The sequence below is a fragment of the Helianthus annuus genome, chromosome 12 (genome assembly GCF_002127325.2).
Source record: "Helianthus annuus cultivar XRQ/B chromosome 12, HanXRQr2.0-SUNRISE, whole genome shotgun sequence".
Taxonomy (NCBI): domain Eukaryota; kingdom Viridiplantae; phylum Streptophyta; class Magnoliopsida; order Asterales; family Asteraceae; genus Helianthus; species Helianthus annuus.
Genome location: NC_035444.2, coordinates 78,907,747 through 78,927,157, shown reverse-complemented (window position 1 = coordinate 78,927,157; position 19,411 = coordinate 78,907,747). Strand labels below are relative to the sequence as shown.

The 19,411-nt window shown below is 39.0% G+C and overlaps 1 protein-coding gene across 1 annotated transcript; it reads right to left on the bottom strand.

Moving 5' to 3' along the window:
- Positions 1–14,784: 14,784 nt before the first annotated feature.
- Positions 14,785–17,422, bottom strand: LOC110907065 (putative late blight resistance protein homolog R1A-3). Its single transcript, XM_035981310.1, has 2 exons — positions 16,279–17,422; positions 14,785–16,160 (listed from the first exon to the last, which is right to left on the bottom strand). Exons 1-2 carry the CDS (start codon positions 17,420–17,422, stop codon positions 14,785–14,787), a joined length of 2,520 nt encoding a protein of 839 aa, XP_035837203.1.
- Positions 17,423–19,411: the final 1,989 nt, after the last annotated feature.

The following is a 19,411-nucleotide window of genomic DNA, read 5'->3' as shown; positions in this document are numbered from 1 at the left end:
TTTAAAATGGAGCTTTTCAAAATGACTTATATTCTTATTTGCTTTTCAGAAGACAAATAAGCAAATAAGTCATTTTGAAAAGCTTAGCCAAACAGCCCCTAAAACGAAACCTATCCTAAGTGCTTTTGACCCGTTACGACCCGTTTAGGTAGCTTATGCCACTTTAACGCGTCGTTCGCGTAAAACGCATTCGGAAAGCCTAACTAGTCCTATGACAAGCAAGATATGCCTTAACATGCTTAATATTGTTGCCAAAACAGGTTATATGTCAAAAGTTATGTTACATAGGCTTAAAATGAATTTTAGTGCAAAAAGGGTATTTTGGTAATTTACCTAAAGCACATACGTTACCTATCATACAACTACTTAAACGATGCGACCATAAGGTATAACCTCGGAAGGTTATTCCTATACAACTATGGTCACCTAAAGTGTTTGGTCGGATCATAATGATCGACCAAATGGTCGGGTTCGTAAGCATAGGCGATTGTTTAGATCGCTTACCTTTACGACCCTAAACAAGCACAAATCTAAAAGCGACGAGATAAACATGCTAGAACATGTTTAGTAAAGTTAGAAAACAAGTTTTGGTATTCAAACAAACGGTTTTAATACCCTAGAGTAGTTTTGTTACAAAATACGCAAGAAAACACATTTTGGCCAAAACTACGACTCGTCACTGAGCCTAGATAACGTGGAAATCAGTAGGTATAGTCACTAGGGACTATAACCATCGTGATTACGCTCAAGATAGGAAGTTCAAACGAACTTTGCGTTGACCATAAACTGGTCAATGCAGAAAGTCAAACACAGTTTGACTTTAACGCTAAAACGAATGAAAAACGTGAAAGAATACTTACAGAAGGTCCCCGCAAGGTTTGATTCCAAGTAATCTCAGGTAGGTAGTGCACAAACACAACCACTTAGAGAAAACTCAGATCAAATGTGGGAAATGAGTGAAGTGGGGTTGGGTATTTATAGGTGAAGCACTACCGTTAGGATCGTTTCTTGGAGAAGGGGGCACGATCTAGGCCGTACACTTGTCGAATTCTGATTTGGCACCTTGATGGGCACACAAACCAGCCCATAGAAACCCAAAAACCATGTGCACAAGTGGGTAATAGTTGTAACAAGCTAGAAAGCACTTTCTACTGTTCTGGGGGTTGCTTACGGACCGTAAGCAGGTCCATACGGTCCGTAAGGACCTTGCAGACCAGCAATGTTTCAGTTTAAGCAGTTTTAGCCCCTGTGCGCGTATGGTCGTGTTTTGGCACTTCTAACACCCGTCAAACCCATTTTAAGGCTCTAATATGAAGTTAAAGTATAGGGAACTTGAAACATGCTCAAAAATATGCCGGATGTCGGTTCGTTTGGCCGTACGATTGCGTTGTTCGGTTAATTATGACGGAAGTCGTAACGGACGCAAAAAATGGTCCAAATTGCGCGACGAATGGATTTTTAACAAGCCAATCACTAAAACATAATTTTTTAATGCTTGCATAAATTTTTGGACGTCCGGATGTATTCTGAGCGTAAGTTATGCGCGAAAATGCAAACTTATGCACTTTTTGACGCTTTTAGTCCCTGAATGAGCATAAAGTTTATTTTAGCACACCGAACCCCTCAAAGCCTATTTCTAAGCTATGTAAAGGATATTTAAGGTGTGTTTAACTTATGATCATGTTCCGGAATGTTCGTTACAGTTCAGATTGGCATACTTTCGCAGTTTGTCAATTTTAGTCCCTGTAAGCGAATAAACTGGATTTTGCCATACCAAAGCCATCAAAACTTATTTCTAAGTTATGTAAAGGTTATTTAAGGTATTTTAAGCATGATTTGATGTTCCGGAGTATTTTTCACGTTTTAACTGATTACGTTTACGCACCAGTTTGCGTATATTTATCCAGAAAGCGATATAGAGTTTGAAATCGAATAAAAGTCAAAACATGAAAAACATCAAACATAAACAAACAAACATAGGGATCAAATAACTTTATTTCATTGATAACTGAACCCTTTACAATGATTACAAGCACAGATGTCACAGTCTCCCCTACTTGTGGAAATTTCGTCCCGAAATTTGTTTAGAGGAAACTCGTGGGAAAAGATGTGGATACTTCGCCTTCATTTGATCTTCACGTTCCCAAGTAAACTCAGGTCCACGTTTAGATTCCCAGTGAACTTTAACCAATGGAATGCGCTTACGTTTAAGCCATTTGACTTCACGATCCATAATTTCCATAGGTTTCTCAACAAAATGTAGTGTTTTATCAACACGAATTTCGTCAAGTGGTATGTGGAGGTTCTCATCAGCTAAACACTTCTTGAGATTGGATACGTGGAAGGTTGGATGAACATTTCCAAGTTCAGGAGGTAATTGAAGTCTGTAGGCTACCTTACCGATTCTTTCGACGATCTTGAATGGTCCAACGTATCTAGGTGCAAGTTTTCCTTTCTTTCCAAATCTGATCACACCATTCCAAGGTGAGACCTTAAGTAATACACGATCACCGACTTGAAATTCCAAGGGCTTACGTCGTCGGTCCGCGTAACTCTTTTGACGGCTTCGAGCTGTCTGTAGGTTATCACGAACTTTCTTAACCTTGTCAGTTGTCTTTAGAATGAGGTCAGGTCCAGTAAGCTGAGCCTCACCTATTTCATTCCAACAGACTGGTGAACGACATTTTCGACCATAGAGAGCCTCGAAGGGAGCCATGTTGATGCTGGAGTGATAACTATTGTTGTAGGAGAATTCAATCAATGGAAGATGTGAATCTCAACTACCACCAAAATCGATCACACAAGCTCTAAGCATATCCTCCAAAGTCTGGATTGTTCTTTCAGTTTGGCCATCTGTTTGTGGATGATATGTTGTGCTCAGATTAAGTTGGGTCCCCATAGCAGATTGCATGGTTCTCCAAAAACGAGACGAGAAGCGAGCATCTCTGTCAGAAATAATGTTCAAAGGAACACCATATCGAGATACAATTTCATCCACATAGATTTTAGCCAGATCTTCAACAGAAAAATCCTCACGGATTGGCAAGAAATGCGCTGATTTAGTAAGACGATCAACAACTACCCAGATGGCATCATGACCTTTCTTTGTGCGCGGAAGTTTGGTAATGAGATCCATAGCAATGTTTTCCCATTTCCAAATTGGGATCTCTGGTTGCTCCAAAAGACCATAAGGATGTTGGTGTTCAGCCTTAACCTTGAGACAAGTAAGGCACTTTGAAACGTACAAGGCAATGTCTTTCTTCATACCAGGCCACCAATACTGAGTACGAAGATCCTTATACATTTTGTCTGAGCCAGGATGAATAGAATAACGAGACTTATGGGCCTCATCCATAAGCAAAGTGTGAAGTTCATCTTGGCTTGGGACCCACAAACGGTCCATGAAGTAATACGATCCATCTTCCTTTAGAACAAGATCAGGCTTAATGTGATAGGGTAATTCCTTACCCATCAAGTCTTGTGAAACACAAGCCTGTTGAGCCTGAGTAATGCGTGCCTGGATATCAGATCGAGCTTGGATAGTAGATTGAACACGAACACAATGAAGCATAGTACGTTCCTTACGACTTAATGCGTCAGCCACAACATTCGCTTTACCAGGATCGTAGCGAATTTCGCAATCATAGTCGTTTAGGAGTTCGACCAAACGTCTTTGCCTCATGTTGAGTTCTTTCTGATTGAAGATGTGCTGAAGACTTTTGTGGTCAGTAAAAACCACGCATTTTGTGCCGTACAAATAGTGTCTCCAGATTTTGAGAGCGAAGACAACTGCACCCAACTCAAGATCATGAGTGGTGTAGTTTCTCTCATGCACCTTCAACTGTCTTGATGCGTAGGCTATGACTTTGTTCCTTTGCATCAGAACACAGCCAAGGCCCAATTTCGATGCATCACAGTAAACAACAAAATCGTCATTGCCCTCAGGCAAGGTCAGAATAGGCGCATCACAAAGCTTCTGTTTCAAGGTCTGAGATGCTTCTTCTTGCTTAGAACCCCATTCAAAAGGTTTGTTCTTCTGAGTTAGAGCAGTTAGAGGAACTGCAATCTTCGAGAAGTTCTCGATAAAGCGGCGGTAATAACCCGCAAGACCAAGAAAAGAACGAACCTCAGCAGGAGTAGTAGGCGTATCCCAATCCTTAATCGCACTGATCTTGGAGGGATCTACATGTATACCTTGTTCGTTGACAATATGTCCTAAAATTTGAACTTCCTTAAGCCAGAATTCACACTTGGAGAATTTGGCAAAAAGTTGTTCTTTCTTTAAGAGTTCCAGAGTAAGACGAAGATGTTGTTCGTGATCAGCTTGCGTCTTAGAATAAATCAAGATGTCATCAATGAAAACGATGATGAACTTATCCAAATAAGGCTTGCAGACCCTATTCATCAAGTCCATGAAAACAGCAGGAGCATTGGTCAAACCGAATGGCATGACTGTGAACTCATAATGCCCATATCGAGTGCGGAATGCTGTCTTGGGATTATCCTCTTCATGCACACGAAGTTGATGATACCCAGAATGAAGATCGACCTTCGAAAAGCAAGTAGCACCCTGTAACTGGTCAAAGAGGTCATCAATGCGAGGTAGGGGATATCGATTCTTGATGGTAAGCTTATTCAGCTCACGATAATCGATACACATTCTGAAGGATCCATCCTTCTTCTTGACAAAAAGAACGGGAGCACCCCAAGGTGAAAAGCTAGGACGGATAAAACCTTTGTCAGAAAGCTCCTGAAGCTGCTTAGACAACTCTTGCATCTCAGACGGTGCAAGACGATATGGAGCTCTGGCAATGGGATTTGCACCAGGTACAAGATCAATACGGATCTCGACTTGGCGTGCTGGGGGTAAACCAGGTAACTCTTCAGGAAACAGCTCCGGATAATCCCGAACAACAGGGATATCTTGAATAGACTTACCTTTGACCTTATCTGCTGTAACGTGTGCCAAGAAGGCCACATAGTTCTTTCGCAGATACTTCTGAGCTTGAAAACAAGACATAAGCTTGAGGCTACTAGCAGGTTTCTCACCACGAACCTGTAGTATCTCATCTGACGAAAGCGGCGCACGAACGATCTTCTCAAAACAAACTACCTCTGCGCGATGCTTGGCTAACCAATCCATACCCACAATAATGTTGAAGCTCCCAAGTTGCATAGGCGTGAGGTCAATAGGAAAAAGATGGTCGTTAAGGTTCAATTGGCAGTTGCGAAGAACAGAATCAAGAACAACGGGTTCACCACTCGCAACTTCAACTGTCAGAGGCCTACCTAGTTTCGTTCTAGACACGCGAAGCAAGGGCTCAAATGACAATGACACAAAACTCTTATTGGCCCCCGAATCAACAAGTACAGATGCAGGTTGATTATTAACAAAGAACGTACCGTTCACCACTTCGTTGTCTGCTTGCGCCTCAGCAGCATTCATGTTGAAAGCTTGTCCACGAGCCTGAGCTTGAACCGGGTTTGCATTCACCAATCTTGGACATTGGTTACGGTAGTGGGTTAGATCCCCACAGTTGTAACAAGAACCTGGCGGGAAGTGAGGTCGTGCTGCTTGACCTTGTTGCTGAGCAAGAGGCTGAGCAACTTGTTGAGCCGGGTTCTGAGCTGCCCGATTCTGATTGACAGGAATGCGGCATGTAGCAGCAAGATGACCAGAGCTTCCGCAGTTGGTGCACTGACGGCACTGGTGGTGTGGTTGATGATGTCCGTTACACTTATTGCACAAAGGTGCATTGCCAAAGTATGGTTTCTTGGCAAGAGGTTGCGCAGGCTGATTCGTCTGAGTAATAACGGCAAAATTTTGGGAAGCCTTCTACTTCCTAGAACCCTTTGAGGAACCTGCATCACTCCCCTTCTTGTTTTCACCTTTCTTGTTATCCCTCTTGTCGGAATCCTGCTTCTTACCCTTCTTGTCACCCTTCCTGTGCAACTTACCCTTTCGAATCTGTGATTCAGTCAACGTCGCAGATAACTCGATCGCCTGACGGACAGTGGTAGGATTACTACCAGTAACGATGTCTTGTATGGAGTCAGGTAGACCATCAATGTATCTCTCGATAGCCTTGTCGAGTGGGGTGACCATTGTTGGGCATAACAAGCTCAGCTCCTCATACCTATCAGTATACGCCCGGTGCTCACCACTTACTTGTTTCAGATCATCGAACTCCCTTTCTAGAGCTCGCAGCTCATGACGAGGACAAAACTCCCTCATCATAAAAGTTCTCAGTTCAGCCCATGACTGTGCTAAAGCAACTTCAGCACCACGATCTCTCATAACCCCATTCCACCATGTAAGCGCCCTCTTTTGAAAAACACTAGAAGCAAACTCGACTTTGCGATTATCAGGACACTGAACATGACGGAAAGTATTCTCAATGCTCTCAAACCATTGAAGGAGCCCAGTTTCCCCCTCAGTACCACTGAACTTGAGTGGTTTAGCCGAATTGAAGCTCTTGAAGTTACAAGGAGCGTTCGGATTGTTGTTGGCTTGGTTCAACTGAGCAATAAGATTTGGGAACGCAGCAGCCATTTACTGTGCGATGATTTCTGCCAGTTCGGCATTTGGTAGCTGATTTTCGCGTCGAGGAGGCATGCTAAAAAAAGAGGAAAACATGAGAGGAAACGAGTGAGATGATTAGATGAAAAGAACGAGATGAAACAAAATCAACAAAGCAAGGATGGTGGTCATTTGTCCGTATCACAAAGCAAACAAATGACACACAGTGACTAATCAAAGTAAATGGGTTGGCTTGAATGTATGCGATTAACATTACTGCATAAATGTTTGTAATCATAAAGCATTGTTTTTCTGCAAAACATAACATTTGATTTAAACTTCGGTTTATTCAAAAACATTGTTTTGTACATTTTCTATGGGGTTGAGTAGCTTCTAGTTATTCACCATACATGACATTTGTTTTCACATGGACATTATTACATATTCTAAGCAGATGATTTCCTACTTGCTATGCACTTCATTGGTTATACATGATACACGTTACACATGGCATATAACATGGTTTTCACATGAACATTTTGACATTGAACATGACATTTTGGTTGGTTATTGATATGTGACTTATGCAACGGGGCTATGTATTATATGATAAAAGCATGGTGGATACCCCGCTGGTACTTCCTATATATAAGTGCTTTTATTGTATTATACATTGTTGCGTTATTTAAATCACTTGGGCAAGGCATGAAACATTTTATACAAAAACAAGACATCGTTTTACAAAGTACACATTTTATCCAAATTCACTTTTACTTGGTTACTTATTTAACATGCATTATCATTTCATCATCATTTGATTTTCATTGATTTTCACATGGTTTTACAAAGGAAAACATTTTACAAGGTTCATGACTACATTTTATTAAACACTTCTTTCAAATACAAGTCATGAATCTGCATAAACAAAACCTATGTATCTCATAGGCATTTTTATGCTGACGTACCTATTTTTACATGTGTTTTCAGGTGCTAATGCATGATGATGTTTGTGCTTCACTTAGGCGGACTCGGGCCTTAGTGACTTAAAAAGACAGATATTATGTTACTTTAGTTTGAACTCAAAGACGATGTAACTTTAATTTCAATAATACATAACTTTAATTGCCATGGTTGTTGAAACAATAATTCTGTCGCAACTCACCTCCCGGCGTTTCCGTCGTGGTTTCGTTGTTTTGACGCGGCCGGGGTGTGACATAAAGCCTCTTAACCGGTGAACTCAGACTTTGACTCTTCATCCATATCCAACACCTGATCGACAACTTTCTTAACTAACTCAGACTCATGATCAGTGTCAGACGCTGTGAATGTGACATCAATATTGTCTGGTAAATCAATGGTTTCAGACTTTAACTTGATGTTTAGAGCCTTGTTTACTTGTTCTTCATTTGGTTTCCTGGGGGAATAACTCTCAAAGATAGGAGGCGGACATCTGTTATACATGACACTTTGTGTCTTACCAGTATCATCTTCTTTTTCTTTCTTCTTGAAAGCTTCAAGACCTGCAACAGTAGGATAAACACGATCAATCAGATAATCACAAGTAGTATAACTCAAAAGTAATCGGTTAATCCTTTCACTCTCAATTTTCTCAAGTTCCAGCTCCTTCAGCTTAGCACAATCTTCAATGTAATCATTGATGACACTTTGCTTTGTCATTAAAGTTGCACTCATTTTGTCATTTGCTTTCTCAATTTCTGCATTCGTTCTTTTCAAACTATCAACTTTCCTGTTCAGCACATCGTATGATTCCTTCATATACTTTACATCGGACAGTAGATCTTCTTTAAACTTTTCTAATTCAACAATCTTCTTATCTTTTTCTTCACAAGCCTTGCACGGTTCTGAACATTTCAAACATGGTTTTTCAACTTCAACCATTTTTTCAACTATCTTCTCAACTTCAACAATCTTTTCAACTTCAACAAGTTTCTCGATTTCAACAATCTTTTCTATTTCGACCATTTTCTCAACAATTTTCTCAACTTCGACGTTTTTTTCTACCACTTTCTCCACTTCAACAATCTTTTCTGTCGCATTCTCAGTAACTGCTTCAACTTTTGTTTATCCAGCTTCTGTCTTTGCCTTTTCATTAGCAAGTAACTTTGATGTTTCTAGCTCTCTCTTCAAACGGGCAATCTTCTTCTGATTTAGCATCTCAACTTTATCTGCAAAGAAAAAAATTAAAACTATCAGGATCAATGCTTTTTCTACATTTGTTAAGATACTCTTCCTCATCATCTGTATCAACATCACTTCCAAGATCTGGAAATATTGGAATTCTTTTTTTACTAGCTTCTTCTTCACCCAAAACTCTAGCCATTCCTCGAAACCAAGTGGAGAGGTAGCCATTCCTCGAAACTCATCTCTACCAGTAATTTGTTGAAATTTTTCAGCTCTCCTGCAGGCACTAGCCAAACACCACTTCACATCCATCAACTCAAGTTCTTCAGCATCTATTTGGTCGTAATCTTCTTTCGTGAGCATCGGATTACCAATTCGTCCTGCAATCAAGCTTTCATACGACTCTAACATGGCGACAAGAGATGCCATGTGTTGCTTAGCCACTTCAGGAGATAGATTTTGGCCATTCTGAATAGTTAAAGTAACATTGCACTGCAGATCAGTAGGATTTTGCTTTTGAGGGCTAGGTGTGTTGCTGTTTGGATCAAAGCTTGAGAATGATGAAGTGTATCCACCACTTTGTGTTGTAGTGCTAGCATTTGGACTTGCAGAACCATCAGCACTGAATGCAGTACTAGTCTTTGGACTTTGACTAGGAGTAACCTTAAACTTGTTCCCACGATAGTACAAACTGACATCCTGTTTTGCATTTGGATTTGTCATGATAGCAGTCTTCTGAATATCCAATTCTTGCTCTTCAATTTTCTGAATAAACTGAGCCAAATTCATACTCTCAGTCTTCCTCATGAGTTTCACAACCATTAAATAAGTTCCCCACTTATGCTGTGGCAAGGCTTCAGCTAGCTTATCAACCCACTCATCATCCTCTTTCTGAATGTCTAATCTTCCCATTTCCAGAACCAGATGACAGTATCTATCAATGGTCTGCTTGGTTATTTCATGATCAAATGCAGTAAACATGTCAAACGATTTCTTCAATAATGCCTTTTTGTTTTTGATCATATCAGCACTCCCTCTGAATTGAATTTCTGAATCAAAGCCTCCCAGATTGATCTAGCTATTCCGTTATGTTGAAGTAACACAAAAATATCTTCTTTAACAGCTTGCTGAAGAATGCTGATCATCATCTTTTCACTAGTATATTTCAACTTGTCAGCAGCTTCTGTAAAATCATTAAAACCTTTTTCTAGCCCACGCTCATTCTTTGGTATCTCGTAGTCTTTCATCAGTGAACACCATGCATCAAATTTGTATGCCTGAACCTAGTTTTCAAATCGACTTTTCCACACTTGAAAATATTCAATATACATGAGTTTTGGTGGTTTCTGATGAGACCCGTCTTGTTCTCACTGTATAAAGTCTCAGCAGCAGTAATAGGTGCAACGGGTGTCGCAAATGCATTGTAGAACTCTTCAGCCATGTTTTGATAACACGTTTTTTAATAAGAGTCAATTTCGAGCGAAATTACAGATTTCTTGTTTCGAGCGGAATCCCAATTGCGGTTTGGAGCAAAATCTGATTGTTTGTTTGCCTGGAGCGAAATCACAAACTATCTCTTCAGCAGAATCTCAAAGTTTGTATCTAGGAGCGGAATTAGTTTGGACGTTGAAGCGGAATCACTCAGAATCTGTAATTTGGAGCGGAATCAGCTGATACTTTGAAGCGAAATCAGCAATGTGGCAGCTTGGAGCGGAATTAGCCCTGAATTTTGAGCGAAATCAGAAATTACCCAGTTCGAGCGGAATCAACTCGGGGGTCCATTTTGTCTGTTTTTACTTTGAATATTAGTGTCAAACTTTCAGGGATTTATTATTATGAACTTTTCACAGTTTGCGAAAATTTGAGCCGATTTTAACCGTTAAATCTTGTTCAGATTCAAAAAGAAGGTGTAGAAGTCAGAAAATGAAGCTGTTTTAGCAAGAACTCCTCGTTCTGAGCTCTGATACCACTTGTAGGTTCGCGTGCTGACCCAAACAAGTCAATCCGATAAGCTCTTATCCGTTTCAGATGCGGAAAATAAGAAACGAACTAGTAAAACAGCTTGATATACTTAAATCTGCCTTGTATTAATGATTTCACACTGATTACAGTCAAACAGCACTTCGGCAGCAGTTCGGTACCGGAAAACAAGAACAACTCTACTGATTTCGCTCATAAGGGACTATATATACTGTTCTGATTTCGCTCGAAAGAACACCAGAATCACATTTGGAGCGAGAAATCGTTTTGGGCAGAATCACATGCATGTGCTGCTTGGAGCGAAATCAGCATCTATGCAACCTAAACTTTGACATTTTCTCATACAACGTGCCCTGATCTAACAATTCTAGTCTAAGACTCGATACAAGACGAATTCGACAGATGTATGCACCAACAAACATATTTATTGGGAATCGTCAGAGTTTATAGGTTATCGGATCAGGCAATGGCTACCACAAAGCACCCACTCACACCTTTCGCCCAAATAATAAACTTTTAGCACCATACATTGTCAAAAAAAACTTTTATCTATACGACGTGGAAATTTAGTTTTCATGGAGTTTGACGTGTTTGGCTTTACCTTGAAGGATGCCAAGACTGGAAGGGCCCTTGCTAGACATGATAATTCGGGCGACTTATATCCGTTCACATGGAGTTCAATTGTATTTTCTTGCATCTTCACCAACTAATTGGCATGGTCATCATGGAGCTCAAGTTAAATTTGTTATCTTCTTGTTACTTTATTTCGTGTAACAAACAAAACTCTAGTGGTCTTTGTCATTCTTGTTTGATTTCTAGTAGCAAAGCCTACCCTTTTTTTATTCAGATTTTGTGACTGCACCATTTTATATTATACATTGCGGTTTATAGAAATCCCTGTTGAATATCATTAACATGTGCAGCAGAAGTTGTTTGAGTGTGTGGTTCATGATGTTCATAATGTGAAAGTGCTAGAAACAAGGAAATACAGATGAATGATTTAGAGGACAAATCGAGTATGAGATGTTTTGGTGCCGGTTACATTTGCCGGCAATCCTTATTTATACATGACGGTTATTTGCGGTTGGTTTTTGGAGGGAATAACTACCATTTGAAACGGTGCCAACCAAAACCGACATAACCGTTCGATAATGTCATTATTACATATACATATAAACATAATGTTCGAATATCTAATACATACATAATATAAATTAAGTTTATATACTTTAATACACTCCCCATAAACTTAATTATTCCTTTGAGAGTGCATCAAGACGCTTTTATTAGCTTCATTAACGGCTTTTTCAGCTTGCTTGAAATCAAATTTCTTCCTTCTTTGCAGCTTGTTAAGCCCGTACCAGTCATTCCCAGTGAAGAAGGCATAATGTTGTTCGTCTGCTCCAGTTTGCCTGCTGGTTCCTCCATTATTATCCAGACTTTTGCTTCGTCTTGTTTCTTGTTTCTGCAACATCCTCCATGATTTCTTTCTCGGCTACTGCTTGTTGTGTTGCTTTGAATTTATAATAATAAACTAGTACATCTAAGTACATGGCATACATAAGCCTCATAAACTCTCCTTCATTATAATCGAAACCCATATCTTTGGCAACCATAGCCCACATGTTGTTTTCTGTTATTCTTCGGTGACCACCCACTCTTTTAACAACCATGTATAGATCCAACAAACTTACTTTTCGATTGTCTGCAGCATATGCAAGGAGAGGTCTTGTTGTGGTCTCTAATTTTTCTTTGAGAAATCAATCAACCATATCATCAAACTTATTTTCTAGACAATACTTGTATTTCCTAACATACCCTTCATCGTCCAGCATATCAAGGAGTGCTTTGCAGTCTTGAAACTCCTTAAATGACATGGGTTGAAGTATCAAGACATTCCAATCCGGTTCATTTGATGATATATTCAGATTTTCGAAATATTGGTTTAAATATTCTGTTTTGAATGCTTCATAATCAAGTTCAGACTTAAGCATTAAGCATGGATTCTTCTTCTCTTAATCTGATCTCATCTTCCCTTGTGAGACCGGAAATCACACTCCTTCTATTAATAACAGGGACGCTAAACGTAGCGAAGATCTTGCATTTATCTCCTGCAAACTTTACTGTGTATCCTTGGGTGATCAATTGATCTAAACTAAGTACATTTCTATCGATATCAGGTGTATAGAAAACACTTTGTATTCGGATTCTTTCAGACCCAGTCATCACTTCCACAACCCCTATTCCTTTTATAAAATAGAAAATGTTTTCTCCAGTTTTTGTTTCCACACCGAACATACTTTTAATCCGTTTAAACATGTCTAAATTTCCGGAGAAATGCCTTTTAAAGGTTCTACTTACGTACCATATTTCAAACCAGAGTCCTCCATCAGTGCCGGTAATAATAAACTCCTCTCGATGTTCTTTTCCTTCTTCTTGTTGTTGTTGGATTCCTGTGTTGATCGCCAGCCGTAAAAGTTGTGTTGCCTCATCGCTTTCTTTCGTTTTGCATGATGAAATTTGATGTCCCGGTTTGTTGCAATAATAACATCTTCTTTGCAACCATCTTGGTTTTTTTTTCTCGTCGGAATAGTGTTTACACGACAGCGTGGTCGACGTTGGCTTGAGATCTTCATTGCTTTCAGCAGCAGTAGCAGTGGCTCTCGCTCTGATACCACTTTGTTGAATATCATTAACATGTGAAGCGGAAGTTGTTTGAGTGTGTGGATTCATGATGTTCGTAATGTGAAAGTGCAGGAAACAAGGAAATACAGATGAATGATTTAGAGGACAAATCGAGTATGAGATGTCTTGGTGCCGGTTACATTTGCCGGCAATCCTTATTTATACATGACGGTTATTTGCGGTTGGTTTTTGGAGGGAATTACTACTGTTTGAAACGGTGCCAACCAAAACCGACATAACCGTTCGATAATGTCATTATTACATATACATATAAACATAATGTTTGAATATCTAATACATACCTAATATAAATTAAGTTTATATACTTTAATAATCCCTAGTACCTAGTAAAACCAGTTATAAATATCATATGGTCATCGATGACTTTACACAATATGCTTGGGCATATCCATTAAATTAAATATCTAAGACGCTTACTAACTTCATCATGTTCCACAAATTAATTCAAACTCAATAAAAATACGAGAGTCTTCAATGTGACTTAAGGGACAAGTTTGACAATCAAGCATTTAAAACCTTTGTCGAGACTCATGGCTTTGTCTTTCGTGACTCATGTACCCAAACCTCTTCTCGGAAGGCAAAGCCAAGAGGATGATCCGAGTTCTAAATGACATCATATGAGCCTGTAATCGTTGACCAGTGCACCCCTAAATCATAGTTGCCGCAAAAACAACCTACAAATGGAGCCCTAGGTGTGGTCATCCCAATGCGAAGTTATCGTCATATGCCGCTATACAACAGCGAAACGACGGTGAAGGAAATAGAGGGAATGGAACTGGTACAAGGTGGCAGTGAAACATTTCACTTGGGCTGCGAGTAACATTTGCCAGTTGTCACTGGAAATAGAAACAAAATAGAAAAGAAGGAAACAACATAAGGTTTTTCCAATGGAAACTACACTAAAGTTTTTTTGGATGATTTGTTCTTTTGGTGGAGAAGGGAACTTTGCAAAAGCCTTTTTTGTTTTCACATGGAAAGAAGAAAGGTCAATACACAAAGAACAAGTCAAACAAATTTAATTACAATTTGAAGTCCTGGTAATGTGGGGAAGAATGAAATGATGTGGGTTGGAGCTTAATTGTTCTAAGAGTGGAACTCAATTAGATAGAATTGTTAATAGGAGAGCTGGATCAGGTTTAATTTAGTATTCTTTGGTTTTTATATTTCCAAGTTTGAATCGCTTTCGCCCTTAGCTTGTGGGAGAGTTTTATTAGACCATTAGTTATATTAGTGCTACTTTAGGGACTAGTATTGTCATATTTACATCTATATAACCACATCACATGTGTAATCCTGATTACAATATAGAAAGTGCAATTCTCAAATATAAAAAATAAAATAAAACATCTAGAGTAACAATCACATTCAGAACATAAATAAATATTAAATATGCTGAATATTTACATGCTTTTGTTATTTAAACAAAAACCTGGAAATCATCTTATTGAGGTGAAAAACCCTATAACATTCATCTTAAATTCATAATTTCCCATAGCGTGCTGCTCTTCTTGAATTTTATTAGCAGATTTGACAACAGAGTGGTTCCTTTTATCAACATCAATTGTCTCAAGGGTGTGGATGTCCCCCACTTCATCTGGAATACCCTTAAGATAGTGGCATTCTAGCAACACCAATCGTTTAAGGCATGGAAAATTAGTACTGTAGGCATTCCACTGTTGAATATCCAGGTTCTGCAATTTTAAGAACTTTAATTGGCGAAACTGTCCCTCCCCTGTGTCCCATAAGGGTCCTTCAAAAGCATAATTTAGCAACTTGAGAACTTCAAGGTTTGGCAACCATTGGATATTCGACATATCAAACCAAGGAAAACGGCATCCTGATAACGTAAGTTTTCTCAAGGTTGCAGGGAAACTAATACGCTTATTCGACAACAATGATTTCACTTCCGGTTGTATCACCTTTAAAGTTTCAAGGTGATTTAATAAACCAAAACTCGGGAATGGATCTTCCTTTTTATCCTCATAGACAGCACACCCAAGCTTCCTGATATTAGGAATCCTTTTCAACAAACTTTCGGCTCTACCATGTAATCTTAGCATAGAAACAGTTTGCAAGTTAAAAAATACACCAGAGTTGGTTGGGTTGCGAGTTTCCGGAATAGAAATGATCATTTCAATCCACAAATGCCTCAAGTTTACCATGTTGGCTATGTTTTCTGGTAACTTCATGAAACCGGAGTAATTTTCTTTAAGAATAAGGGTTTGAAGGTTCCATAAATTACACACTGAGGAGGGGAGCCTTGTGACCTCAGACCAAAGTGCTAAGTGCCAAAGATGAACCAGCAGTTCTAAGGCAAGGGGGACTGTGGGTGTGTGAATAGTTTGTAGATCTAGTACCCTAACAAGTAGAAAGGGATGGAAACACCTCTGGACCCCTAGGCTGAAGTACCATTCCTTGTTAAAGCACACAAACGAGCGAATATGTGGGGCAGAATGGGCTGAAGAGATCTCAGAAAAAAAGTTTGAGTCTGCAAAAAGACGCCGTTGCTTATCTGTACATGAAATGAACTTGGATGATGTAAGGTAACCTGACCTGGATGTTTTCATGAAGAAATTCTCTTCTCTAGCTTTCTTCAAACATAGCTCCCTTAATAGATCATAGATACGGCATGCTTTAATCCCACCATTTGACCTTCGTTTGGCGACAATCAATAGACTTCTGTCTACTAGATCCAACAAGTAATCTTCAGCCACTTCTTCCAAGGGTTTTTGACCATCTTCAAGTATAAATCCCTCTGCGATCCATAACCAGATCAACCTTCGCACAGGAATTGTACAGTCTTCTGGGAAACCTCCAACGTAGAGAAAACAATCTCTTAAGTGACGAGGTAAATGGACTAAACTCAAAGCCAATGTATCCAGATATCCTTTCGGGCCGCCAACAATGTATGAAATTACACTTTCAGCAACCTTTTTCCCACAACTCTGGGCTCCTCTCCTCCTTCATTAGAAGTCCTGCTATGACAACCAATGCTAGTGGTAGTCCCTGACATTTTTTAGCAATTTGTATTCCAGGCTTGATCAATCTTTTAGGACAGCCATCTTCTCGAAATACTTTCCTGCACAATAACTCCCAACTCTCCTCATTGGTTAGAAATTGTAGATTGTAAGTGAAACCTCCTGGTTTTGCATAGAAAGCAATTTCAGAGAGGCGAGTGGTAAGCAGAATTCTACTGCGGATGTTATCATTTGGGAAGTGCATCTTCAAATCATCCCATGCTTTAGCACTCCATAAATCATCAATTACAATTAAATATCGCTTGCCCTTCAAGCTCTTATACAACAATTCTGAGATTTTCTCTCCCCTCAACTTCTTGATATTTTCAAGTGCTAGTTTAGAGATGGATGTTAGCAGGGAGATTAAAAGATCCTTCTTAGTATACACTTGGGACACTGAAACCCACGCGCGGACATGAAAATGATATACAATAAACGGATCATTGAATACTCTTGTTGCCAAAGTTGTCTTCCCTAGTCCTCCCATACCAACAATGGATATGATATCTAATTGCTTTTGATTTCCGGTAAGCCTGTCCATCAAAACCATTGAGTCGTCATCAAGGCCTACAATGACTTCTTCTTTAAGTACTGCACTACATGAACTTTTGCTTGGCAAAGTTCCAGCAGTGGGATGTAGGACTTCACTCTGAGACTGTGTCTTGGTATCCATAAGTTCTTTTTTAACGGATTTGATATTTTCGATAGCACTATCAACGTTCGGGAGGTGACAGCTGACATCAGAACCACAAATCGTCATGCTTGTGTTATTTCTGATGAAAGCTCTAGTCAGAAATAGATCAACAATGTCTTCAGCTTCCTCCACAACATCTCGAAGCCTTCTCTCTAAATTTCTAGTTTTCACCTGATCATGGGGTCCCTTTGTGATCTCCATATTAAGAACAAAGGACCTTAGGGATTCAAGTTCCTGATACAGAAACTGGAACCGAGGCCTTTCGTCTTGAACACACGGATTATTATTGATCAATGGAGTGCTGTCATAGCATATTAGCTTCTTTAAGCTGACCATTAACAAGTCAAGACCAGCGTTTGCCATTTTAGTTACCTTATTTCTTTCTCTCTCTCTCTCTCTCTCTAAACATAATTCTTATGTTCGGAGTATTCAAAACTAATGATTTTAAACCAGGCCGGCCATTTTCCTTGAAATAGCTTATTGATGTGAACATGTTAGAAATAAATTAGTGTATTATATTGGAGCTTTGTATATTTTCATATAATTTGACGTGGGTCTGAGTCAGATTAGAATAATCAAATTAAAATATGGAAATTTCTGTTGATTGAAAGTTGCAGATCACGTAAACTATGAATTAGGGTTTCGAATCTTTGAGAGAAAATGATATACTTGTATTCGAAATTGGTAATCAATAATGTTAATACATGAGATATATATACAAGGCATAATAAAAGAGTAACTGCCAAAACTTATAATAACCAATAATAACATAATAATTATATCCTAATAATAAAACTTATACTATCTAATATATAAATTTATCTAGCTTATATTCTAATACCCTCCCGTAAGCTAGATAACTGCAACATGAAGGAGTTCTTTGAAGTGGTAGAAATCTTTGGGTTGCAAGGCTTTGGTGAGAATGTCGGCCACTTGATCTTTTGTTGAGCAAAAACAGACTTCTATCTCATCATTCTTTATAAGATCTCTAATGAAGTGATACTTGACTCTTATATGCTTGCTCTTACCATGATAAACAGGATCTTTAGCCAAACATATGGTAGATTTATTATCACAATAAACAGTAGGTGGACAATCCATATTAAAACATAGATCACTTAGTATCCCCTTCATCCAAAGAGCTTGACAACCGGCCATAGATAAAGCGATGTATTCAGCTTCTGTAGAAGAGAGTGCCACAACCTTTTGTTTCTTTGATTGCCATGCTATAGCCCCAGATCCTAGATTGAAAATATATCCTGAAGTGCTCTTACTGTCATCCACATTTCCTGTGTAGTCACTATCGCTAAAGCCGACTAATTTTCCTTTGCTTCCTTTTGAGTATGTGATACCTTCATTTACTGTTCCTTTTATGTATCGTAGTATTCGTTTTGCCGCTTCCCAGTGACTTCTTTTGGGCCTCTCCATAAACTGACTAACTTTACTGACAGCAAACATAATATCTGGTCGTGTATTGGTTAAGTACATTAAACTTCCGACCAAACTTCGATATATATTTTCATTTATTTCTTCTTCTGGATCTTCTTTGGATAATCGCTGACCATATTCCATAGGGGTAGAAATTGCATTGCATTGTTTCATATTGAACTTATCTAATAAGTTATTTGCATATCTCTGTTGTGATATGAAAATATTTCCATTTTTTTGTTGCACCTCCATACCCTAGAAGTAATGTAAATTCCCGAGATCGGTCATTTCAAATTCCCTTTTCATAGAGTTCTTAAACTGATCTATCATGCCTAGTGAGTCACTTGCAATGATTAAGTCGTCAACATATAAGCATATCACCATTCTCGAGTTATTTGATATTTTTATAAACAACGTATGCTCGTATATACTCCTTTTAAAACCATTGGATCTGAAATACTCATCAATCCTGCTGTACCAAGCCCTAGGAGCCTGTTTGAGTCCGTATAAAGCCTTTTTAAGAAGACAAACCTTTCGTTCTTCTCCTTTCTTGACATATCCCTCTGGTTGTTCTTTGTAAACTTGCTCATTTAATTTTCCATTAAGAAATGCTGTTTTAACGTCCATCTGATGTAGATACCAACCGTGACGAGCAGCCAAGGCAAGAACAAGTCTTATAGTGTCAAATCTGATTACTGGGGCGAAAACTTCTTGATAGTCCACTCCATATTTCTGGTTATAGCCTTTCACTACCAAACGAGCCTTATACTTGTCAACTCTTCCGTGTTCATTGTATTTTGTTTTAAATATCCATTTGACTCCAATTGCCTTTTGATTGTCTTTTGGTTCCACCAGTTCCCAAGTACCATTTTTATGTATAGATTCTATTTCTTTATCCATTGCCTCCTGCCATTTGATATCTTT

What these genes read in the sequence shown, in the direction of transcription:
- LOC110907065 (XM_035981310.1), bottom strand. Translation starts at nt 17,422, where the DNA reads ATGGCAAACGCTGGTCTTGACTTGTTAATGGTCAGCTTAAAGAAGCTA. An exon ending in CCCAGAGTTGTGGGAAAAAG is followed by an intron (nt 16,161 to 16,278) that starts GTTGCTGAAAGT and finishes TCTACGTTGGAG; the next exon opens with GTTTCCCAGAAGACTGTACA.